Source organism: Glycine max, chromosome 7 (assembly GCF_000004515.6).
Source record: "Glycine max cultivar Williams 82 chromosome 7, Glycine_max_v4.0, whole genome shotgun sequence".
Classification (NCBI taxonomy): domain Eukaryota; kingdom Viridiplantae; phylum Streptophyta; class Magnoliopsida; order Fabales; family Fabaceae; genus Glycine; species Glycine max.
Window position 1 is genome coordinate 7,482,171 of NC_038243.2, and position 25,974 is coordinate 7,508,144.

Sequence of the window (25,974 nt, forward strand, 5' to 3'; positions counted from 1 at the left end):
AATTAACATAGAAACTTATACCCTAATGTCACATCCTATTAGAGCATTGTGTTGTCGTGCCCTCTAGCATGAGGTTCTTCATAGTCATCCACCTAACCATCTGCTCCCATGAACACAAAGTTCGATATCATCACAAGATCTAAACACAAATAACACACGGGGAGTGAGTTATCACATTCCTAACTGATGGAGAGAAACAAGACAATATGTAGGTATAAATATCATATAAACAAAATAAAACTTACTCAACATAGCTCACGTCATTTCACCACTTTGTCGCCCAACATCACATCACAACACAACTCGTCTCATTCATTTTCACAACATTCACGTACTCAAGGATCAAAACACAATATCACCATGTCAATCAATATTGATCAATACACAAGCGGTATGCAACATATACACTAAGACTCAATCATATATGCAATGTGGTACCATGTCAGTGAAAAACCTTGTTGAGCGCCTAGGAGTATATGATGAGACAAACCACACACTAGCAAGTCAGATCACTCTCATTAGGTAAAATCATAGGGAAACCAATCAGGGTCATGTTGTTTTGCGAGAATGCTCCAACCATATGGGATTGACACAGGCTTAAAGGAGTACTCAAACTGGGTGTATTTACCCCTAAGGCCTACACTCCGAAGAGTCTATCAGGGCCTCTCCCTCCTAATTCAGGTCCAACCCAGAAAATATTTTAGCACACAGACTCTATCTATGAACTGTACAAAACATACGACTCCTCAATTGTTCTCAAAATATTTTTATCTCGTTGCCCATCACAATACTCGTCGTGCATTAACTCATCACCCTTAAAGGGTCTTAGTATTAACTCGTCGCCCTTAAATGGTCTTATCATTAACTCACCGCCCTTAAATGGTCTTATCATTAACTCACCGCCCTTAAAGGGTCTTATAGTTATGTAATTGTAAAATTCATAGCTCATAACTCAATGCACGCAACATCTCAATGCACGCATATATATTACAAGTCAATATATACTTAATTTATCACATATATTCGGTCTCAATCACAATGGTATAATCTCAAAGTAACATGTTATCACACCCCATGAATCATATACACTTTACCTATGAACTTTGCAATACACACAATTACTCAATTGTTTTCAAACTCATTTTAACTCATTGCGCTTGAGATTAAACTCGTCAGGTTCCCACAGTGGATCCCATCACAATACTCGTCGCCCTTAAAGGGTCTTACAATTGTGTGATTGCACAGTTCATAGCTCACAACTCAATATACACATCTTAATACACATGTATTTTACCTTTCATCACATATTCAATTTATCACATACTCACGATTTGAATCACAATTTCATAATCTCAATATAACAATTCATACAAAAGGTTTATCACAACATGGGAAGTAAAATCTCTCAAATAATGTCACACAATTATATCAAAATCATAGGTCAAAACATAAAAACATCAATAATACTCAAGTTTATCAATCAATTGTCATTAGAACATCAATTGGTATGTAAAACATAACAATATTGTATTTATAATCGTAAAGGAAAAATTATAATACAATAAACATCTCAAAATAAACTCCAATTTAATCCTCTAAGGATCCATACACATGTTTATTCTAACCCCCAATTGCGATAAACTCATCCCTTACCTCTAACCGGGCTCACGTGTGTATTGTGACAGCAATAGTGGAATCTCTAGCAGTTTCTTGAGATTCGTCAAGTTTTTCCTCTGACTGCTTTGATAGGGTTCCCAAACGTTAGAGAGAAGGAGAAGACATTAAAGCCTCCATTCCATTCTCTACGTGCGATGAGTATCTCTCCCTCCAAAGACATTATTTTGCAAATTCCAACGGCGAAGATGAAATGAATCATGAACCACATAAAATTTCACAACAATCCAACAGTTAATGAGTCTGGGATTGTAGTTTTACTGAGACAGTTTTGGGTTTCTGCGGGAAAAGAAAAAGTTGCGATAAAAAGAATTTTTCTCTCAGCTCCGACATCTTTTCGTAATTCCCAATGGTGAGAATGTTCAAAATTGAGTTGTGAACCTGGTGCTAAAATATCACGATGATCTAATGGTGAACGAATCTGAGATGATTGTTTTTTTGAGCATGTTCGGTGGTATGCGGGAAAAGAGAGGGTTTTGGGAAGGAAAGGGGGGAAAATAAAATTGAGAGGAAGAGGGGGCATCATCGGTGTGAAAACTCACCTAACACATCTCTATTTATAGATAAGATACTCATAGCCTATTATTTACTCTATTTATTTATTTTTATTATCTTATAAAAAGAAACTCTATTTTATTTCCTATCAAATGAATAAATCAAATATTTTTTTTCTTCAAATCATTATTTTAATACAATTATTTATCTTTATTTATTTAATTATAAAAAAGCTCATCATTTTTATAAAACTATTTATTTATAAATAACAATCCTTTTTAAATTAGTTTAAAAAAATGGGATGTTACATAATGCTAGTCTTCAATGCTAAGCCTCTATTCTTCTTATCTATAGCTTCTTCTTCGGCCATTCTTGTCAAGTCCATTTCATATTCCGTTATGATGAGAATCCTAAAACTACCCAAATGCAGGGACCTATGACCAGGAATAGGACCAAACAATCAGTGGATACCCTCCAACAAATGGTAGCAAACATATTTAACAAGGCCCAAGTGGAGAAGGATGAAGGCCCAGAGACAGAGGCACTACCAAGACTATTAATTGTTGTTGAAGGTCCAAATTAATTTGAAGGCCCATGCTAAATATGTTCTATTTTTTATTTATAATTTTTTTGTCATAATTTTGGCCCAAATATGTTCTATTTTTTTATTTATAATTTTTTCGTCGTAATTTGAATCTTTGTGCCTATTTGCCTATTGAACGAATTGCATAAATTATCCTAGACAAAATTGAAAAGAAAGGATTAGAAAAAAAAAGTTGTAGAAATTTTGAAAAAAGAAAAAAAGAAAGAAAGAAAGTGGGTGTTTGATCTTTGAACACGAAATTGAGGCAGTTAAAGGCATTTTTTTGGCAAAAAAGTCATGGACCAAATGCCCTTATCTGGATTCTTCTCTGAATTCTGAGTGTTTTGACATATAGTGGGTCTCAAACGGACAATCATAGCATAAGTTACGACCATTTAAAGTTTACATGTCATCTTCGTTAATTTTATTCTCTTCTTCTCTGTGATTAAGTAGCTTTTTTGTTTCTTCTTTGTTTTCTTCTATTTGTTATCCAAATCAAATCTAATCTATTATCCAAATCAAGTCTAATTTATTATCCAAATTAAATCTAATCTTTTATCCAAATCAAATCTAATCTGTTATCCAAATCAAGTCTAATCTGTTATTCAAATCAAATCATTATGTTATCCAAATCAAATCTGTTACTGAGTCTATGATAATTAAACTGTCTTTCTTGTTATATTACTTTGTGTGTCTAATTTGATTCATCTAGGAACTTAAGAGGGAGTGAGTGGTAAAAGGAAAGAGTGAAAACATCACACAAAAGCCTATATTGAGAGCATCAAACATGAGTGAGGTGGTGACGGTGGTGGTGAATATCATTAACTGGACAAATCTCAACGCTTATTACTGGACGTGATGACTACACAAATGTAACGTTTGTTGAACTGTAACAATGAAGAGCTCTATAGACGAATAAAAGGACTAGAGCACCAAATGAATCCAAATGCTGGGAGACCTTATGGTGGGAATAGAAGGGTCAATGATGGATTGAACCGAATAGAGGGGTAGAACAAAATTGAGGGAGTAAAACTCAATGTACCCCCTTTCAAAGGCAGGAGTGACCCATACACCTACCTTGACTGGGAGATGAAGATTCAACATACATTCTCCTGCAATGACTATCCTGAAGAGTAGAAGGTGAAGTTAGCAACAACTAAATTCTTGGACTATGCCCTTGTTTGGTGGAAGAAAAATCAAAGGTTATACGAAAGAGGTATGTTCCAACTAGCTACAATAAAACCATGCGACAAAAACTCCAAAGGTTGTCCTAGGAAAGTTTAACTGTGGAAGAGTACTACAAGGAGATGGAGATAGCACTAGTGAGGGCCAACAATGAAGAGGACACCAAAGCAGTGCATGATGGCTTCACCAATAAGATTTCTTTCCAACACCATGACCAAAAAATTATTCTTAAACTTCTATCCCATAAAGAAGTGTGTGATGACCAAATCAGAATGAGAGAAAAGAGAGAACAAGATTAAGAAAATAGTGAGGCACCACAGAGAAAGAAGAGTGATACATATGAGAGAGAGAGTGATACACATGAGAGAAAATTTAATTGTTTTGCAGAAGCGAGTGAAGTGAGGAAAGTGTTACTTACTCATGAACCACTCTATCTACTGTATTTCAAAGATAGTGAAATTTCTACTAATAATTCTAATGAGTTAACTATTTCTATTTCTCCTAGTGTTGAACTCTTATTGCAGGAATTTAAAGATATCTTTTCCAAGAAGATTCCTCATGGACTACCACCTTCAAGAGGCATAGAACATCAAGTTGATCTCCTTCTAGGTGCTTCATTGCCTAAAGGCCACCTTACAAAAGCAATCTCCAAGAGACTCAACATAAGGATACATGGGCCAAAGTTGAGTATGTGAAAAGATTGTATAACCAAGTGAAGGTGCAAATTGCAAAGAAGAATGAAAGCTATGCCAAGTAAGCCAACAAGAACAGGAAGGAAGTGGTACTTGAACCCGGTGCCCAAATGCAGGGACCTATGACCAGGAGTAGGATCAAACAGTCAGTGGATACCCTCCAACAAATGGTAGCAGACATACATAACAAGACCCAAGTGGAGAAGGATGAATGCCCAAGACCCAGAGGCAGAGACACTACCAAGACTATTAATTGTTGTTGAAGATCCAAACTAATTTGAAGGCCCATGTCAAATATGTTCTATTTTTTATTTATAATTTTTTCGTCATAATTTTGGCCTAAACTGATTTAAATGCCCATGTCTATTTATATCTTTTTGTTCAGATACACTATATGTATTGGTTTTCATTTTCAATAGGGGGACTTTTGACATTTTGTGAATATTTTGTGAGAGCTTCTATTTGGGTTCCTTGTTGAACCAATATCAGACTTATCAAGGTAATTCTTGTGGCGTCTACCCTGACTTATCTTCCCTCTTTGGAAGTGGCGTCATCCAAACTCTGTGACTTGTATCAAGTGATGCGTTCCTAGCTAGGATCACATCATATTCCCTTAGCTTCCCAAACAATTCAGCATGTGTCATAGTGGCAAGGTTTTTTTATTCAGAAATAGTTGTGACCTTTGATAGCCATGTCCTGTTGAGGGATTTCAACACCTTGACATTGATCTCCTTTTCTTCAAAAATCTTTCCAAGACCCTTGAGATGGTTTACAATATGTGTAAATTTTTTCTGCACATCCTTTATAGTTTTTCCTTGCTTCATCCTAAAGGTTTTGTATTCTTGGATAAGCAAATTATTTTGAGCTTTCCTTACTTTTAGTGTTCCTTCACGTGTGACTTGGATTTAATCCCACATCTCTTTGGCAGTTGTGCATGCAGACACCTTGAAAAACTCATCAGAATTTAATGTGGAATGTATAATGTTCATTGCCTTAGAATCCTATTCACCTTTTCTAATCTCTTCTTGTGACCAATATTCATAAGGTTTCTCTACCGTTTTGTTATCAACTACATGGATTGGAACAATATATCCATTAACCACTACACTTCAAATGCCTCTATTAATAGACTCCATGAAGATTTTCATCCAAAATTTTCAAAAAGGGTAGTTTGTGCCACAGAACAATGGTGGTCTACTAATGGAAGCACCCTTAGCCAATGTCAATTGATTCCCAGCCATGATCTGAAACTTTTGATATAAGCTTGATTAACTTTCAAGACCCTAACTCTGATTCCATTTGTTGGATCAGACCGAGAATCTAGAAGGGGGTTGAATAAAATCTTTCAAGACCCTAACTCTGATACCATTTGTTGGATCAGGCCAAGAAATGCAATTAACTTTCCACAATAACCATTCATTCTTCTCTGCACGCCTTGTGGATCAAGCATCCAAAAGATTGGGAAGAAGTCCCCAACGTTAGGCCTTCTAGCTTCTTCCATGATACCTTAAATGATGTCCTTGAACTCTTGAGACTTATAAGATGTGTAATGAGTCAAACCCATTGAGAAGAATGTGTTTGATATGGAATTAAGCACAAATGAAACCTCACCAATATCCAAGGCTTCACCTTTCTTACATCTTTCCTAGACATAATCCATCAACTCTTGCACTTTCCTTTGGCGAAGAACTTGCGTAGAATCAAGCTGCTGAGAAGAGAACACTTTGGTAACACAAGCTCTCCTAAGGATCGTTCATTGTGCTGAAGGTGGCATCCATGCCAACGAAAATATGTGATGGTCAAGTGCTCGAATAGTTCTGGGACCATCCTATTAGTGTGGATTTGATCATTTTTTTGTAGTACTTCTTTGGCAACTTGTGGATAGGAAATGACTATAGTGGTTGTGTTACCAAGCTTTTGACTCATTATAGGACCATAAATTTGAAAAATATTGGTTAGTGCTTGGTGAGGTTGGTTGCCAAGTTCCAAGATATTTCCTATAATTGGAAAAGGGTGAGGCCCCAAGGGATATTTGAAGGATTTAATCAGTGTTGTGAAATTGGAGATGAGTACATGAATGCTTACCCATGCTAAGGTGATTAGTGGAAGAAGTGGAAGGTAGTTCATGGTTCTTAGCTAGCTTCCCTTGTGTTTAGGTTTCTTATGTTTATATGAGAAGGATATGGATGAATATGAATAATTTATTTATTTTATCTTCATTTTGGATACTCCGTGTGCCTTAACTAACAATATCTTTCATATGAAAAAACTAACAATATCTTTTATTTTTAATTAAAATAAAAATGATTTACAAGATTTAAATGACTCATGTTTGAGGAGTTTTCAAAATTAGTTAGAGAACAAAATCGCCTAAAAATATGCATACCAAATGAGATAATTATCATTATAATAATTATTGATTATATTGACACTTCTTTCTCTTTGACTCTATCTCTTTTAAATGTTCTTGATTTAGGATTTACAAACACATAGTTGTGTAACTTATATTTATTTCCCTTACTTTCATATAAATATGTCATTCTCAATAGATATGCTCATATATTGATACAAAAAAGTGTATTAAATAAAAAACTATATACCGTGGTTAATTTAAATATAGCACATAAAATTTTCACATACTCAAATATAACAATATTCACTACCAAAACTAAAAATCCCAACATGAAGTAATAGTCAGACTTTTTTTTTTCATATTCTAAGTCAAACTTCTCTTCCAATCAAACTAAAATATATTTTAAAGGAAGTAAGATTAGGACGTGAATTCCATGATCTTCCTCAATATCAAATCAAGCTTGGATGGGAATAACTTGCAAGGGTTTTGCCTTATGTTAGGTAATCCCAAATGCCTCAGAAATATCAATGTCTTGGGGCTTTTTCTCGTCCGCAACTTTCCAATCATAGTTGTATAGAAGAGAGGCCAATACAATGTGCACTGTCCTATAAGCAAATGGCAAACCAGTACATATCCTTCTTCCAGCTCCAAAGGGTATTAGCTCTAAATGTTGGCCTTTAAAATTAATCTCACTGTCCAAGAATCTTTCTGGTATAAACTGATTTGGGTTTTTCCAAATACTTGAATCTCTCCCCATGGCCCATACATTAACCATAATTTGTGCACTTTTAGGCTCCATGAAGCCACTTATTTCAACATCAACATCTGACTTGCGTGGCAGTAATGGAGTAGGTGGGTGCAAGCGAAAAGTTTCCTTTCCAGTTGCTTGTAAGTACGGAAGCTTTGAGATATGTGATTCTTCAAGATGAATGTTCACCTTTGACAATGATATGTTGGACAAAAATACCAGATGAGGTTTCTTTTATAAATTATTTATTTAAATGAGTCTGTTTTGAAATTATTTACTCCAAGAGTCTGTTTTTTTTATTACAAAGCACCTCTCCGAAGGGTGCGTTTCCCGTGAAGATGACACATGGACGTGCCCTGCGTACAGGCGCGACAAGTAGTGCTGTTGTAGCAGGCGCGTCGGGGACCCAGGCACGACGGGTCGCGCTGGGGACCCAAGCACAACCCAGTTGGGTCGATGGCATTGAAAGACCATTGAAAATTTATTGTGACAATAACTCTACAGTTCTTTACTCTAGCAACAATAGGAGTACAACCAACTCAAAATTCATTGACATCAAGTTTCTGGTTGTGAAGGAAAGAGTTCAGAATATGCAGATTTCCATAGAACATGTAAGGACTGATTCCATGCTAGCTAACCCACTTACTAAAGGTTTGGTACCTAGAGTTTTTTATGAGCAGATTGCTCATATGGGTGTAGTTCCTAACAGTACCTTAGTTTAGTGGAAGTCTCATTTATGTTTTATATCTTATATTTTCCAGATATTTGTATTGTTTGGATTTTCTGTAGAAATAAAGTTGATGTTTATCATTCTATTCTGAGCTTGTTTTGTGTGCAATATTTGTATTGCACTTTGGATTGATCTCTATAAAAGAATAAAGTTTGAACTAGTTGGAAATAAACATGATTAAGATCAAATTGTATGTAATTTTCATGTCGCTTATTCATATTTGATCTATGTCATCGAGTATGAGTAACAGTGGTGATCGTTGTGGCTTAGTCATGCTGAATTGTGATGAAAATTGCAATGGTTTCCTGTTGCTATATGAGATGGACCAGATTGTATAAAAGGAGTCTAAAAGTAAGTAAAATACGGTTGCGCACCTAAAGAATGTTGTGATATAAATGTCTAAGGTTAATATAAAGCTTAAGTGGGAGATTGTTAGGAATTTTATAATTCCTAATTAATTAATATGGGCTACATATTATATTATAACATTTATATTAGTTATTTACATTTAGATGGGTTCAATATAAAGTGATCTAATTCAATGAGTCCATTAGACTGCCAACAGAAAATTAATATGGGTTTAATGAGCAGAAACCAGTTTGGCCCATTAGGGGATAATGGGAACCCTAATAAGTTAAAACCTAAGGTATGATTATGGTTCCCAAGACATCAAATCAAGAAACAATTTCTCCTCTTCTCATCTGAAGAAAAACAAAGGTCTCAAAAGGAAGAAAGTGATTTGGTTGAGGAAACTCATTAAACCAATTGTTCGTGACCGCTGTAAGATTCTGCTACGTGTTGATCAAGCTCTATGAATTCAGATATTCTTTAAAACCTCTTGATAATTTAACGTAATATGATTTGGTGCTCATTTGATATTTCATAAGATTTATTAATAAAATTCCAACAGGTAACATTACCACCATAGTCATTTCCTCTCCTCAAGTAGCCAAAGAAGTACTGCAAAAAAATGATCAAATCTTTGCTAATAGAATGGTCCCAGATAGTGTTCGAGCACTTGACCATCAGATACTTTCAGTTGCATGGATGCCATCTTCAGCACATGTGGAAAGGATCCTTGGGAGAGCTTGTGTTACCAAAGTTTTCTCTTCTCAGCAGATTGATTCCACACAAGTTCTTCCCTAAAGGAAGGTGCAAAAGTTGATGGATTATGTCAAGGAAAGATCCAAGAGAGGTGAAGCGTTGGATATTGGCGAGGCTTCCTTAATAACCGTGAGGAGAGGAATGATTAGTTATTTTCGCCTGCTTGATCCACAAAGTGCACGTTCAAGAATGTTGTGGACTTCTTCCCGATCTTTCGCATGCTTGATCCACAAAGTGCACGTTCAAGAATGATTAGTTATTTTCGAAAGTTAATTGCATTTTTTGATGGCCTTATAGAAGAAAGATTGTGCTTAAGGGTATCACAAAAGGAATCCAAGGTGTTTAATGACATGCTAGGTACAATGTTGGAACTCATGCTTGAAGACAATTCGCAAGTGACCCACCATCATGTTTTGCATTTATTGCTGGTGAGTATTTTTTTCTTTTGTATTAAAGTTAACTTATCCTAAAAATTGCATTTTGGAAAGTTATTTTGGAAATTTAATTGCATTTTTTTATGGCCTCATAGAAGAAAGATTGTTGGACTTCATTTATTAATTTACCCTAAAAATGATGATGGTGACAAGATTAGTAATATATTCTTTTAATATGCATGATGAATTTCATGAGATAAAATGATCCATGCAAGTATCCCTTGCAATTTATGTTCTTTATTAAAGTAAGAATATTATTAAAAGTGTTAAAATGGGTCTATCCAATTCACACGGGTTGATTCACTCTCATTTAAGACTTAAATGAATCGAGTCAATTTGACTTACTTTTAAATGAATCACGAAAATATCAACTTGATCTGATGCATCACGGTTTATTGGATTAACTCACCAAATTTTTTATAATAAAAAAATCCAAAAATAAAATTTTAAAAATTAAAACGTTTTTTCTATTATTTTGTTTTTTAAAAGTGACAATTTTTTCAACCAAAGATATTTCGGTGATTCAAATACAAATACAAATAATAAATAAATGTCTTAAATAATATACAAAATATAAAAAAATATTAAATAAAGTGCAAAACTTTGTCACTAGTTTGAAAGACCATTGAAAATTTATTGTGACAATAACTCTATAGTTCTTTACTCCAGCAACAATAGGAGTACAACTAACTCAAAATTCATTGACATGGTTGAAGAAGCTACAAGAGTCTGTTTAGAAGACTTCCAAGAGATAACTCCTCCAACCGACATATATATGTATCCAGAAGTGAAGCGTTTGCTGTCTTGACATCCAGTAAAATTAGAGTCTGAGTATCCGATGATCTCCAAATTGTCAGTCTTCTGATATGTGAGTATGCAGCCTTTTGTTCTCTTCAAGTAACACATTACGTATTTCACTGTCTTCCAATGCTGCAATCCACGATTACTCAAGTATCTGTCCAGAACTCCTACAACAAATGTATGGTTTGCAACACTCATTTGTCATAGGACTGAATTTGTACTCATCCCGACATAATAGTATTTATTGTAGGAATTCTAGATAGATACTTGAGTAATCCTGAATTGCAGATTGAAAGATAGTGAAATACGTAATGCGTTAGTTGAAGAGAACAAAAGATTACATGTTCAGATATCAAAAGTCTAACAATTTGGCTACATGCCCAACACGTTATGCAGTGGAGATGAGTGTACTATAAAGGGAAGGCCAATGTATGCAGGTGTATTCAATCAATGTTTGTCAAATCTGGTGAGCTAAACTGATGTTGGGCAAATTTTAGAGAAGGAGGTTGATTTTGTGGTTGGAAAAGAAAGGTTTGAAGGACGGAGTGAGTTCAAATTTTATCACTAATATTTTAATAAAAATTAATAATTAAAGTTGACCGATAAAAAAAGTTATAGAAGGGATTTTATATATGATGTGGGTATTATTTCTGAATATTGTGTAATTTATGCAATGGACAGACTAGTTGTGTAGAAGGGTTGGGTATATCATATACGCAATATTAAATAAAATTTGTTTCTTGATACAAATATTTTTATTTTTATAAAATATATATTTTTTATTTTGATTCTTTAAAGATTTTTTTTTATTATTTTGTTTCAATCTTTGCCGTAAGTAATATTGTTAACCCGTGATCTATAGGAATGTTAACAATTCATTTACTTGTCACAGAGAAGTTGAACAGAAAAATGAAGATTATATTTTTTTATTAATTATATTTTTAAGTTTTTATATGTTGAAAACAATTAAATGATGTCAAACTGAAGAAAAATCAAAAATATATTTTACTCAAAACAATTACACAGTTTACCACCCGCGTACATAAAAAAGGTTTAGCACATGGCGTGTGGATTGATTGGATAAGATTGCGCCTAAGATCTAAGGCGTTGCATTTCTTCTCTCCTTATCAAGTCTGCAATATTCATAAATTAATAATATTGTGTTTAATTATTAGAAGACTTTTGGAAAACCGCAGATCTTGCTAGGTAACTGATTGATTGCTTTATGAATTAAAAAATAATGGAATTTTTAATATTATCCCTGAAAAGTAAATATCTGGTGAATCACGTTATATTTGTTTTTAATATGAAAAAAATTAAATATTAATAATATAAAAAGTTTTATATTATCGTTGAATATAACTACCTATCATATATCATATATGATAAATTATATTATGATTAGACTATTAAACTCTTTTAAAAACTACAAATCTTTATTATGATTTTGCTATCTGCTTTAGATTTCTTTCTTCTGTCAGTTTTTTTTCTTTTTTTTTTAAGACATATAGTGACATTTTTTAAAGTTAACGTTAATTACTCTTGTACCAGATGTCGGCACACGATGGATTTCATCCTAAATATCGATATTGCAGGACGCTTAAAAAAATAATTAATATAGAGTTAGTTTATTTAAATTTATTTATTAAATTTTAATAAAGTAAATAATTATATATATATATATATTTATTATATTTGTCTAATTTATTTCCACTAAAAATAATTTTATACTTATTTTGAGAAATAAATCATATCAATTTATTAAATAAATAATTTTTTAAAAGAATATTTATTTTAAGTTTAAACAAATTAGTGCGTAAAGTATTCTTCTTCTTTCCTTTTATGTTTTGGTCACGCAGTTGTACAGACATATCCCATGAATGAATGAAGTGGTATTAACTTCTGAAGGAGGAGGAGCAGGTTGGAAGAAAAGATATAACTCTCATACTTTAATTCTATTCGGCCAAGTTTTAAAAAATAAAAAAAAACGCAAAAAATATAAAATAAATAAATAAAATCAAAATATTAAAAAAATAAAAAAATAAAAAAGAAAAATATTAATAAAGTAGGAAGAAAATAAAAAAGAAAAGAAAAAAACAGAAAAAGAAAATAAAGAAAAAAAGGAAAGAAAGAAGACAAAACACAAAAAAAAGAAAATAAATAAAAAAGAAAGAAAGAAAAAAGGCAATAAAAATAAAAAAAGGAAAGAAAGAAAAAAAAAGAAAAGAAAAAGTAAACGGAAAAAGGAAAGCACAGAAAAAGAAAAAAAGGAAAGAAAGAAAACAAATAAAAAAAAAAGTGAAAGAACATAAAGAAAAAAAAAGGAAACACTACTAAAAAACAATTTCGCTGCAGAGAGGAGAAGGACCTAGAATCTCATGAGTCACAACATTTTTGCGGCAGAAACCAAACCGGAAGATGTAAAAATAAAAAGTGGTCTTCATTTAAAGATTGTCTTCCAAAACCACTGTTTTTGAATACTTGATATCAACAACGGTTTTGTGAAAAAACCATCCTTGGATTATGGTTTCAACAATACCAAGGTAGTTTTGGTAAAAATTGTTTTTAAAATATTTATTATATTTACAAAAATATCATCATTTTGAAAATAAGGATGATTTTCTGACGATCGACTTTGAACTTGAGATGCTGAATCTGATTTTTTTAGTGACGAAAGAAAGAGAATAGAAAATGTCAACAAAGGAAAAACACATAAAAAAAGGAAAGAAAGAAGACAAAACAAAAAACAAAAAAGAAATCGAGAAAAAAGGAAAGAAAGAAAATAAAGAAAAAAGAATAAAATTAAAACAGAATAAAATAATAATAAATAGGAAAAAATTATAAAGAACAAAAAGAGAAAAAATAGACACACAAAAAAATTCCACAAACATAGGAAACACATAAAAAAATAAGAAGAGACACGAATCTTGAAGAGGCGAAGGAACCTCCATGTATGCCCTTTGTTTCTTTCATCTCATTCATTTTTTTCTTTCTCTTTTCTTTTTCTTTCATTCACTCTTCCTTTCCTTCGTTCTCTTTTTGTTGGTATTCTACTTGATTCGTTTTAACTTGTCGGTAAATTCTTAATCGCTGGTGAGACTCTTAAAATTTTTATTTTGTAAATATTTGTTGTCTATCTTTTTTTGTATAATAATAAAAAATAGAAACAAAATAAAAAAAACAAAATTAAATTGCTATTAACATCACCCATTTCACATATATAGTTTTTTGTTCCATTTTGGGCATGACCCATTTTTTTCATAAAAATAATTGTACATAATATAAATACAACTAGTCACACATTCATTTACATACACTCCTCCACTCTTTTCGCCAAATTAAGTAAAATTGCTATTCACTCCACCCTTTTGCGGTTTTGCCCTATTATTTTTTTTAATTTATCATTGTCTGCTGAGTTCGTAGTATATTGTAAATATTATCTCACTTAGTTATTTCCCCATGTTTTAACCTCGCACTCTTAATTACTAAGTGTATTCCTCGCTTCTATTCTATCCCTTTCTTTTTCCATTCGATTAATTTGTGCGTGTCTCGGATATTGATTACTTAACGCTATGTTAATCATTTTGAAACTCTATGTTAGTACTCTTTATTATACGCTTACATTCTGTGCATTCTATGCTAGGTCTCCGACTTGCTTGACGATGTTTTAATAAATGTGTGGGAAATTTAGCAAATGTCGTATTGGGTCTCCAACTTGCTTGATTTCATAAAGTTTACCGTAAACCTGAAATCTTTTTCACATTTCCTGCACTCCATGCTAGGTCTCTAACTTGCTTGGTGGTGTTTTAATAAACGTGTAGTAAATTTAGCGAATGTCATGCTCGATCTCCGACTTGACTTCACAAAGTTTTCCGCAAACTCGAAATCCTTTTTTACATTTTGTGCACTTCATGCTAGGTGTCTGACTTGGTAGGTGGTGTTTCAATAATGTGTGTATAAAATTTCGTGAAAGCTATGTTGGGTTTTCAACTTGCTTGACTTTACAAAGTATACTTGAGATTCTCCCTTTTCTCCATAAACAAATAATCAATCAATTCTCCTTTTTTCTCCACAAAAATTGCACATTATTTGAGATCGCTTCAAGGTCCAATGCCTTAAGCAATTCTCTCCATTGTTTTCTTAAAATTCAATATTTTTTAAGGTTCAACGCCTTAACGATTCTTTGTTATGCAATTAAAATAAATCTTTCAAAAAAAAAAAAAATTCAACCCAACACAAACTCTTTTCTACCAAAAAACTACATAAGTCTGATTTCCTAATTACACCTGAGGATATGTAGGAGCGAGGGTAAACCTCTTGTCTACCTTAAAAACTAAAAAAACATGAAATTCCCTTTTTTCCCTAAAAAATAAAAAATCAATTTCATTTTTAAATAAACAAAAAATATAACAAACATAACTCATGTTCTCAAGGGAAAATAAATATTTAAAAAGTCACTTTGGTGACACCCTCTATCCCGGCATACATATTTATATAGTATCATGCATGAAAATGCGGAATTAATTAAAATGATTTTATTCATTAAACATAAATGAGCTTATCAGAGTAAAATGTTCACATTCACGTTAATCACCAAATTAAAAGCTTATTGATTAAGGGTATGAAAACATCTATGGCAAAAAATAAGGCCATCCAAAGTTAAGCAGCGAAATAACATAAAGTAGCATGTTCAAAACTTTATACAAATAATATAGAAATCGATGTTCCAATATCATATCCTATCAGTGTAACACTCCCTATCCCGACATACATTTAGATAAATAAAACATATAAAAATATCGATAAACTAATTCACATGGATAAAAGGTTCACATTCACTTCAATATTACCAAATAGAAGTTATTAAAAACATATCCGGCTCAGAACAAGGCCGTCAAAATTTACAAAAGAAATTTTGTTAAATTAGTGAAGTAAAATAAAATAAAGTAACATTATCCAATTAAAATAAAAGCCCATCTTCAATGTCACATCCTATCAGAGCATTATGTCCTAGCGTCCTCTAGCACGAGGTTCTTTAAAGTCATCCACTTAGTCATATGCTCCCACGAACACAAAGTTCGAGATTATCACAGGATTCAAACACAAATAACACATAGAGAGTGAGTTGTCACATTAAAAAAAAAAACAAATAAATAAAGACGTAATCAAAATAAATTATGGAAGTAATTATAATATAGCTTAACTTAATACAATCCATGTCACTTCACCACTTTATCATTTAAAATTCATTTCTCAAACACCAATCACATTACGTATGAATCACACACTTGGTAAGGACGAAATAACACTCATCAATTTTATAATAAACAATAAGTAAACATTATGCAACAATTATACTAAGACTCAAGCCTATATGCAATGTGGTACCATGTTAGTGAAAAACCACCCTGGGATGCTTAGGAGTACATAACAAGACACACCACACAATGGGTATGTCAGGTCACTTTCACTAAGTAAAATCATAAGGTGACCAGTCAAGGTCACTATGTTTTGTAAGAATACTCCAACCATATGGGATTAACATAGGCTTAAAGGAGCACTCAAACCGAGTGTTTTTAACCCGAAGGCCTAGACTCCAAAGAATCCGTTAGGGCCTCACCTTCCTGATTCAAGTCCACCCCCTAAAATAATTTTTGCACACAGACGCTACTCATGAATTATATAATACCCATGACCTCACACTCATGTTTCGAACACGCTCAACACATTGCACTATAATTTAACACTAGTTCCTTATTAGGAATCCTACACTTTCCCTTTAACACTGTGCATAAACACTCTTCTCAAGATAAACACTAGTTGGGTTATTATATAATTTAAGCAGATAATAGGAACCAATTGGACCAAAGTGTAAAGTGAAAAGAAAATAAAACTCCAAACTCTGGAGACTTATATAACAAATACATCAAATTATCCAAAAATCTTCAGAAAATGAATCAGGTAGAAAAATACCTATGCATTCCTGCTATTATACCTATGGACAGATCATGGCTAGACCCACAAAACGAAAGCCACAACATTTTTGTAAACTCACCACGACCCAGTTTAAAAAAATTAAAATTAATTAAAATAAAAAGTTGAAAGATATGAAAGCTCTGACCAAAACTTTTGTTTTGCAAGCTTGTAAGATTTTTTAGAATCGTGTTTTCTCCAAAGTTTTTTCTTCAAAGTGAAATGAATTGGTTTCCCCTGCGTCTTTTTCCCCCTTGATTATATCAAGAAGAAATTGACCACGGGAATAGGAAAAAATCGCAACAACAAAAAAAGAAAATCAAAAATTGCAAATTGGAGATGAAAGAAGTTGAGTGAACTTACAACATACACCATGGAAATGGATTGTGGTTATTAAATTGCAACATTCGGTGAATCTGTTTGCACAAAAAATAAGAATTGAAAGAAACTTAGAGGAAATGAAAAGAGACACACAGAGAGAAAACGAACCAGAAGTAGAGAAGAGCGAGTAAGGGAGAAGAGATGGAAATGGGAGCGCGATAACAGCAAGTGTGAGGGTTTCAACTTCCAAAACAGCCTTAACCCTAACAAAGATTGTTGGCGGTGGTCGTTGACATGGACATTGAGAGGGACAAACAAACACAGAGCACAAAACAACCTCAACACATGGAAATTAACAAAAATCTAAAAATTGAGGTGCCTGGAGAAGTGGATTCGATGGAATCAAGAGTGGACATTGCGATTGGAGATTGTAAAGAAACAAAGGTGGCTTGGGAAGGCACAAAGAGGAAGAAGAAGACGCAAACATGGATTGAACCATTGCCACACAAAGGAGAAAAAGAAGAAACAAAGCGGCCATGAAGGAATAGTGAGAGGGAGTCAAAGAGTGGGAGCGGCTTCGAACCTTAGAGGGGATTCGAAGAGTGAGAGGGAGAGTGACAATACAAGAGTGCCAGAGACTAGAGGGATTAAAATAAGCAAAAACCTTCTAAGACTGTTTTTACAAAACCGCCTTAAAATAACCACTTTCTAAGATAGTTTTTGTAAAATCGTCGTGGAGTGGTTGTATTTATTTACAAAAATGACACCACCTGATATACTAAGATGGTTCTTAAGGAACTGTCTTCGTTTCGATTTCGTAAAAAGTGATTTTTCTAGTAGTGAAAATTATTTCTTGGTGAGTAAGAATCTAGTGTATGCTTAAGTATGTTTCCTTTTCTTCTTACCCTTGTGTTTTATTTGGCTTTCTATAATGTGTCTAGATTTACGTACATATTAAAATCATCAGGCTAACTGATAATTGATGTTTATCCATGCATAATTAATGGCTGTTTTTCTTAATATTGGTTTTTAATATGAAGAGCAAAAAGTAAATTTCTTTTTTACCAAATTACTCACTATTTCTTAATTCTTACAAACAATCCCAAACTTGACCAAAATCCATACTTTAGCCCCTTTTTTATATTTGACTTACTATTGACTTGACACCATTAAGTATTTTTAAACAAAAAGAAAATCCTTTATTTTCATTTGTTAAATATTCCATCTATCTTATATTATTTGTCTTTTTAAGGTAATACATACATCTTGAGAAAATTACTATATGATTTACTAAAAGTGTAATTTGCAAAATATTATTATTAAAACATTTTTATGTTAAGATACTTAAAAATGTTAAAGTCAATAATTTGCGAAAGACGAATTGGGTGTAATTTACAGGCAAGTATGGAGTTTACTGTTATTTCGACAAATCTCAAGGTAATGGAATGGATTTACCCTTTCTTTTTCATCACAAAAAAGTGTTAGGAGTAAATATTGATAGTAATAGTAATAACCAGAAATATAAAACGCTCCAACACCCTTCAATTTTGGATGAGTACGTTTCAATGACAACCCCTGTACTAATAGAAGTAGTTGTTTAGAACCTGAACTATAATGTAGAAATTTCACTAAACTTAAGTTAGCGACAAAGAATCATGTACTATGTGCATAACTTAAGTTTTATTAAACAGATTTTAATGAAAATCTTATCCAAGTAACAGACAAAAGTTTTCTTATATCCTCCAACCAAATTCTCCATGTGTCAAAAAATAAAAAATAATAACATAAACACTTATATTACCTTCATCCATAAATATGACTCTTTTTTCAATTTTGTTGGTTCTTTTTTATAAGACTCTTTTTTAAGTTATTTTTTATATTAATTATAGTTACTTTACAATAAATTTTATGTATTAAAATGATAGATGTATTATCTCTCTTATAGGAATTGAATAAATAATTACGTGAAAAAGTAATTAAATAGAAAGAGAAAAATTATGACTTCTAATAATTTTAAGGGTAATTTTGACAAAAATAATATAAATTGTTACCAAATTTAATGTTATTACCTATATTAACTAATTTTCTTAAAGAGTATTTGAGATCAATATATCTTCTCCCCTTCCTCCCTGGCAGCGGAAAGAGTAAAAATATTGTACCTGGCTTAGATGCTACCAAGTCAGAAAGAAAGCCCTATTTATCCATTTTAAGTACTTCTGATTATTATTGTTCATTTGTGTCTTACATTACTCATTTGTTTTCAAACCTGTGATAAAATTTGATGCTTCCTCAACTATTATAGATGATCAGAGCATGTGATTATAATGATAATGCAATATGTTTCTTTGTATATCAGACAATATTCCGCAACCCAAAAGCAATCAAACCATATGCTGTTCCATCCCCTGAGCACTGCAATCTACCAGCGGCTGCTATGCATACATCTTCACATATGGTTGAGGTTGTTGGTTTGAATGCACCAGCAGCTCAGGTTGCACAGCACAAGTGGCAACCCAACACACCTGATGGCCAGGGTACACCATTTTTCTTTCAACATGGAAAAGCTACATCAGGCTCTGTGGGTGGGAATCTTACACGCACGTTCAAAGGTCCTGCTGGAACTGGCGAAGAGTGGCAATATCCCCAAGCATTGGCTTTTTCTGTTTCTGGAATTAGAAGCCAAGCTATTGTTTCTATAACATGTGACAAAGAAATTATAACTGGTAATTATATTGTTAAGATATGCTGCCTCTAGTAGTATGTGAAGAAATTATTGCTGGTAATTAATCTTATATAAGAAGGTTTAGCTTAAAATAATAACTATTACCATTAATGTAGAGTATACTTATGCCTGGAAACATAGGGAATTATTACATAATATAATTTATCAATTTTAAGGAATTTTTCTCAAGGGGATTATCGGGGGGTTTCAGGATGTTAGCCGTTCCTACATAGCATTTGGCATGTCTTATGTTCTAGTATTTCTTAGAAAAGACAAAATTGTATGTGGCGTTGCAGCTATGCATTAACACCCATTTTGTTCAGTAGAAGAGAAAAATTGTTATGGAAAAGATTTAGGTACAAGAATAAGGAGAATAAAGTTATTTAGACACAAAAATTAATTCCAACCTCTTCTGGTATTTGCTGGAAAATACTCACTAATTGAAGCAGCGGCAAAACTATGCAAACAAATCACAGCAGCAGCCTAATATTTAATTTAGCCAGATCTTGAAATAGACAATTCAATTTTGCAGGTGTTTTAGTAAATATGATTTATCTTTGTGATTGGAACCTGCCTTCAACGTATGGTTATAATATCCAAAACCATTACAAACTCTAGGCTGAACATGAGAAATCTATTTTCCTAGAATATAGATCTTTTTGTTCTTTGAATTATTTTTTCTTCCTCCTCTCAGCTCTTAAACTTCATTTAAGAAACTTGTACTACATTTGTAGTAGCTACTTTTTATACTGCCAGGGTATTCTATACTGTTTGCCTTTCCTCTGATGGAGTTGTCATGACTTGGAATGAATCGCAGCGTATTCTTAGTACCTTTACTCTTAATGGTGTTCTGATTGCAAAAACAGAATTAACTTTCTCTAGCAGCATTAGTTGCATGGAAATTTCTGTTGATGGGAGGAGTGCTTTGATTGGAATTAATTCTCAAGAAAATGGTAGAGCCCATAATAACAGTTTAAATTCACAATCAAGTATGTCAGGTATTGAAGCTTTTTATTCAGAATCAGAAGAAACTCACCATAGCAACAAAATAAAAATGCTCCATCACCATCAAGTTGCTTCCTGGATTTGCACACTTTGGAGGTACAATATTAAGATGTTTTGTTAACCGAATGACAAGTATACTAATTTTATCACAAGTAGTAAAGTAATGGGAAGTCCGAGTGTGAAATCCACATGAAACTTTGGTTGTACTTAGATTGATGTAAATCCAATTTAAAAGCAAGAAATAAGGAAATAATAGATAGGAGATAAGATAGAATTTGAAGAAAAAATAAATATTTAAAGATAAAAATAGAAAATAGAAAATATAAAATATAAAATATTTAAATTAAAAGATGATAAAGATAAAAGAAGATAGAAGAAAAAAAAAGATAAGATGAAAAAATTCAGACTGTGATAGTGTTGGAACCTAATCTGTCTTATTTGTCTAAGATGTATTATTTTAGATTTTTCTTTATTAATTTAGTTAATTTTTCCTACCCACATCTGTTAATATGTTTTCTCAAATCCCTTTGCAAAAATGAAATCATAAACAACATTATAAATATGTATACAGAGACATAAAAAGTAACTCTATCCCTAGAAAATGTAATGTTGAGATATCCTCTTTCAGTTGGATTTTCGTCTCTCAATCGACTAACCCCTAATACTAATGCATGTAAGACCTTCCTTGTATTTTTATTAAGGATTATCGAAACGACTAACCCCTAAAGATGATGTAAGAATAAATGATACATGAAATTAAAATAAGAAAAGATAATAGGAAAGAAAATACCTGATTTGCATTGATAGATATAAAACATTACAATACATATGTTGGCTTTTTAGGCCTATCATATCCTAACTAATGGGGTTAGCCTCTCATTGTCATGAGAAACTTTTACACTTTAGGAGGTTGAGGTGGATGGAAGAAGGTGATAGATGACTAATAACAATAAAAGATGAATGACTAAGGAAAAAATATTTTCTCTAAGGGAAAGACTCGGTGTGTGGGTTGTGAGACTCTCTCCTTTTCTCTTTGATTTGACTCCCTCTTCATAACTGCTGCAATGGATTTAGGCTTGATGTAAAAAATCTTCTTTATTTATATTTTTAATATTTTCTGAATCTTTTTTATCTTAATTCTTCCTTTTCATATCTTGATTCTCTGAAACCTCATGAGTCCTGTTGCCTTCCTACTATGCATCTCCTGCAGACTGTTTTTCAATGCTAATCACTCTACCATACTATCTTATGTTATGTAGGTATTTCATGTATTGAAGCTGAAAGAAGGACAAGATATCACTGCTCTTGCTCTATATAAGGATAACACAAATCTTTTGGTTTCAACTTGGGATAAGCAATTGATTATCTTTACTGATCCGGCTGTAAGTTAAATCTCTTGATAAGGATCATTGTCAAATAGCAACCATTGCTTACGCCTTACGAGTGAATACTGTTTTTAAATATTCAGTAGTGTGTCCCGGGAGTGATTTTTTTTCTTTTTCTGATGCTTGTGAATTGGCTAAAAGGACAAACTCTGATATTTCACTTACAATCTAGTTTCATACAAGAATAATCACAGTTGCACATTATTTGGAGTCTCACAATTTACACTTGTGCAGTCCGGTAGATTTTGATATTTTTATGTGCCTGTTGGACCGAATGCTCAAATAATATTTTACTACATTGCACTAGTGAGTACAGATATGACTTTGACTCGTGTGCAACTTCCCTTTTATTCTTAAATTAGATTAAAAAAAAGGAATTATATTGGATTTTCATTCTTTAACAGAAGGTCAAAGCTATCAATTTTTGCAATGCAGGACCTGCATTATCCAAAATATTATTACTTCAAACTTCAGTCCATCATAAAAATGATAAATTCATGATACGTTTTACAAATTTTCTGGTAAAGCCAACTCAAGATGGTTAGTAACTCATACTGTTTATTGCTTCTTGCAGTTGAGCTTGAAAGTGGGCGATCAAATGCTCAAGTTTGGTTGGGAATCTAACATCCTATTTTTCATAAACTAATTTAAAAAAGATTGTTATCTCTAAATAAATAGAGTTTTACAAAAATGATAAGTTTTTTATAATTAAATAAATAAAAAATAATAATTTTATTAATTAAAATAATAGTTTGAAGAAAAATAAAAAATATATTTTATTTATTCATTTGATAGGGAATAAAATAGAGATTATTTTTATAAAATGATAAAAATAAATAAATAGAATAAATGATAAGTTGTAAGTACCCTAGTCATAAATAGAAACGTGTTAAGTCAGTTTTTACACTGATGATGTCTTTTCTTTCTCTCAATCTCGTTTTCCTCACTCCTCCTTCCAAAATTTTCTCTTTTCCCCACATATCACCAAACCTGTCTCGAAAAAATGACGATTTCGAACTCATTCACCGTTGGATCATCGTAAAATTTGAGAACTAGGTTTGGAACTCATTTTTGAACATTCTCACCATTGGGAATTAAGAAAAAAATATTTGATCTCATAGAAATACCCTTTGCATCGTAACTTTTTCTTTTCCTGCAGAAACCCAAAACTATATAAGTAAAACCACGATCCCAGACTCGTTAATCATTGAATTATTGTGAAATTTTGATATGTGGTTTGAGTTTCACTTTCACACATCTTCACCGTTGACGTTTGCAAAATAATATCTATGGAGGGATCAATACTCATCACACTTAGACAATGGAATGTACGCTTTAATTCATTCTCCTTCTCTCTAACGTTTGCGAACCCTATCAAAGCAGTCATAGGAAAAACTTGAGGAATCTCAAGAAACTTCTAGAGATGCCACTATTGTTGTCACAATACACACAAGTCCGCTTAGAGATAAGGGATGAGTTATTCACAATTGGAGATTAGTGATAACATGTGTATGGATCATTAGAGTATCAATTGGAGTGGGTTTTGAGATACTTTTGTAATTTTTATTTTATCCTTATGATTATAACTGTGAATTATATATGTTTGATGAACCAGTTGATGTCCCAATGAGAAATTGTTGTGAAACTGATGTGTTTTTATGTTGAGTGTGAACCCTTAAAAAAATTGAGCTCTTTTTATTAACGTGAATTATATTCTAAATAATATTATTCAATGACTTATTTTATACAAATTATTATCTTGTTCTAATTTTTTCCACGACGATGATCAACATGTTATGTGTATATATTTATTGTAATACTAAAATAATAAATTAAAGAAAGTTGTAAGGTTAATGCCTAGTGGTAATTTCTTTTGATGTAATATTAAATTAATTGTTATAAAAACTCTTTTGATTAAAAATAATGTAACTTGATTTACTATATATATTGTGTCATGCAAATATGATTATTGTGTGTGTATGAGTTATGATGGATAATAAATTATTATAATGACATTATAATATTATTATGAAGATTGAGTAATACAAAGTGGAATGTGTCAATTTGCGAGATACATGTAAACATGAGATGATTGATTGGAACATTATGAGATGTTAAATTGTGGGCATGATATTTGGTTATGAATAACTATGTGTGTATTTAACACTTATGTAACAATAATTATGTTGTGAATTATACAATAACCCGATCAGTGTTGATATTGAGAAAATGTTTATGCGCAGTGTTAAAGAGAAAGTGTAGATTTTCTATTTAGGAAGCAATGTTAAATTGTAGCACAATGTGTTGAACGTGTTTAAAACACGAGTGTGAGGTCGTGGGTATTATATAATTCATGAGCAGTGTCTATAAATTGAATTTGTGATGAATTGTAGAATAACATGTTGCTTTGAAATTATAATATTGCTATTGAGATTGAGTATAAGTCCAAAGTTGAATATGTGTTCATCTGTGATATACATGTAAACATGTGATGGTGGATTGTGACATTATGAGATATGAAATTGTGAACAAGTTTTAGTTGTGAATAAGTGTGTGGTTAATACTTGATGTGACATTACTTGTGTTGTGAACTGTGAATTATACAATAATCCGATCAATGTTATCTTGAGAAAAGTGTTGATGTGCAGTGTTAAAGAAAAAATGTAGGTTTCCTATTTAGGAACCAGTGTTAAATTGTAGCGCAATGTGTTAAACATGTTTAAAACACGAGTGCGAGGTCGTGAGTATTGTATAATTCATGAGCAGTGTCTGTATGCAAAAAAAATATTTTAGGAGTTGGACCTGAATCAGGAGGGAGAGACCTTGACGGATTCTTCGGAGTGTAGGCCTTGGGGGTAAATACACCCGGTTTGAGTGCTCCTTTAAGTCTGTGCCGATCCCACATGATTGGAGCATTCTCACAAAACAGCATGACCCTGACTGGTCTCCCTATGATTTTACTTAGTGAGAGTAACCTGACATACTCATGTTGTGGTGTGTCTTGTTATGTACTCCTAAGCGTCCCAGGGTGGTTTTTCACTGACATGGTATCACATTGCATATAGGCTTGAGTCTTATCATAACTGTTGCATACGCTTGTTAATTGTTTATTATGAAATTGATGTGTTATTACGTTTTGATCGGAGTGTGTGATTCATGTGTAATGTGATTAATGATTGAAAAGTGAATTTTAAATGATAAAGTGGTGGAATTACGTGAGTTATATTTAAGTAAGTTGTATCTCATTTATATGATATGTATATTTAATTGTATTGTTTCTCTATTAGTTAGGAATGTGATAACTCACTCTCTGTGTTTTGTTTGTATTTGGATCCTGTAATGATCTTGAACTTTGTGTTCGGGGGAGCAGATGACTAGGTGAATTGTTTTAAGGAACCTTGTGCTGAAGGACGTCGGAACAACACCATGCTCTGATAAGATGTGACATTGGTGTTAGGAATTTTATAATTCTTAATTAATTAATATGGGTTGCATATTATATTATAACATTTATATTAGTTATTTACATTTAAATTGGTTCAATATAAAGTTATCTATTTAAGTGAGCCCATTAAATTGCACACGGATAGTTAATATGGGCTTAATGAGCGGAAACCAGTTTGGTCCATTAGGGGATAATGGGAACCCTAATAGGTTTAAAACATAAGGCATGATTATGGTTCCAAATACACCAAATCAACAAACAGTTTCTCCTCTCCCCATCTGAAGAGAAAACGAAAGTCCCATAAGGAAGAATGTGATTTGGTTG

General features: G+C 32.4%; 1 protein-coding gene and 2 pseudogenes across 5 annotated transcripts; 1 reads left to right on the forward strand and 2 right to left on the reverse strand.

Moving 5' to 3' along the window:
* Positions 1 to 5,974: 5,974 nt before the first annotated feature.
* On the reverse strand, positions 5,975 to 6,756 carry LOC102668839 (inactive cytochrome P450 76AD1-like; annotated as a pseudogene).
* Positions 6,757 to 7,436: 680 nt separating this feature from the next.
* Positions 7,437 to 8,193, reverse strand: LOC100815461 (cytochrome P450 76T24-like; annotated as a pseudogene).
* Positions 8,194 to 19,181: 10,988 nt separating this feature from the next.
* Positions 19,182 to 22,268, forward strand: LOC100815999 (BEACH domain-containing protein C2). Of its 5 annotated transcripts, none has more exons than XR_005892152.1 (4): positions 19,182 to 19,303; positions 19,450 to 19,816; positions 20,806 to 20,916; positions 22,080 to 22,268. XR_005892152.1 is itself a non-coding variant. In XM_006583329.3 (4 exons), exons 2-4 carry the CDS (start codon positions 19,528 to 19,530, stop codon positions 22,093 to 22,095), a joined length of 408 nt encoding a protein of 135 aa, XP_006583392.1. In that variant the 5' UTR covers positions 19,182 to 19,303; positions 19,450 to 19,527; the 3' UTR covers positions 22,096 to 22,268. The 5 variants fall into 5 exon arrangements, 3 of the variants coding, with proteins under 3 accessions (XP_006583392.1, XP_006583390.1, XP_006583391.1); XM_006583329.3 differs by having other exon boundaries at positions 20,814 to 20,916; XR_001389138.2 differs by having other exon boundaries at positions 19,193 to 19,816.
* Positions 22,269 to 25,974: the final 3,706 nt, after the last annotated feature.

Coding starts and splice junctions, on each gene's coding strand:
- LOC100815999 (XM_006583327.4), top strand. CDS start 19,396: ATGATCAGAGCATGTGATTATAATGATAATGCAATATGTTTCTTTGTA. Junction 19,817..20,813: donor TGACAAAGAAATTATAACTG/GTAATTATATTG, acceptor CAAGTATGTCAG/GTATTGAAGCTTTTTATTCA.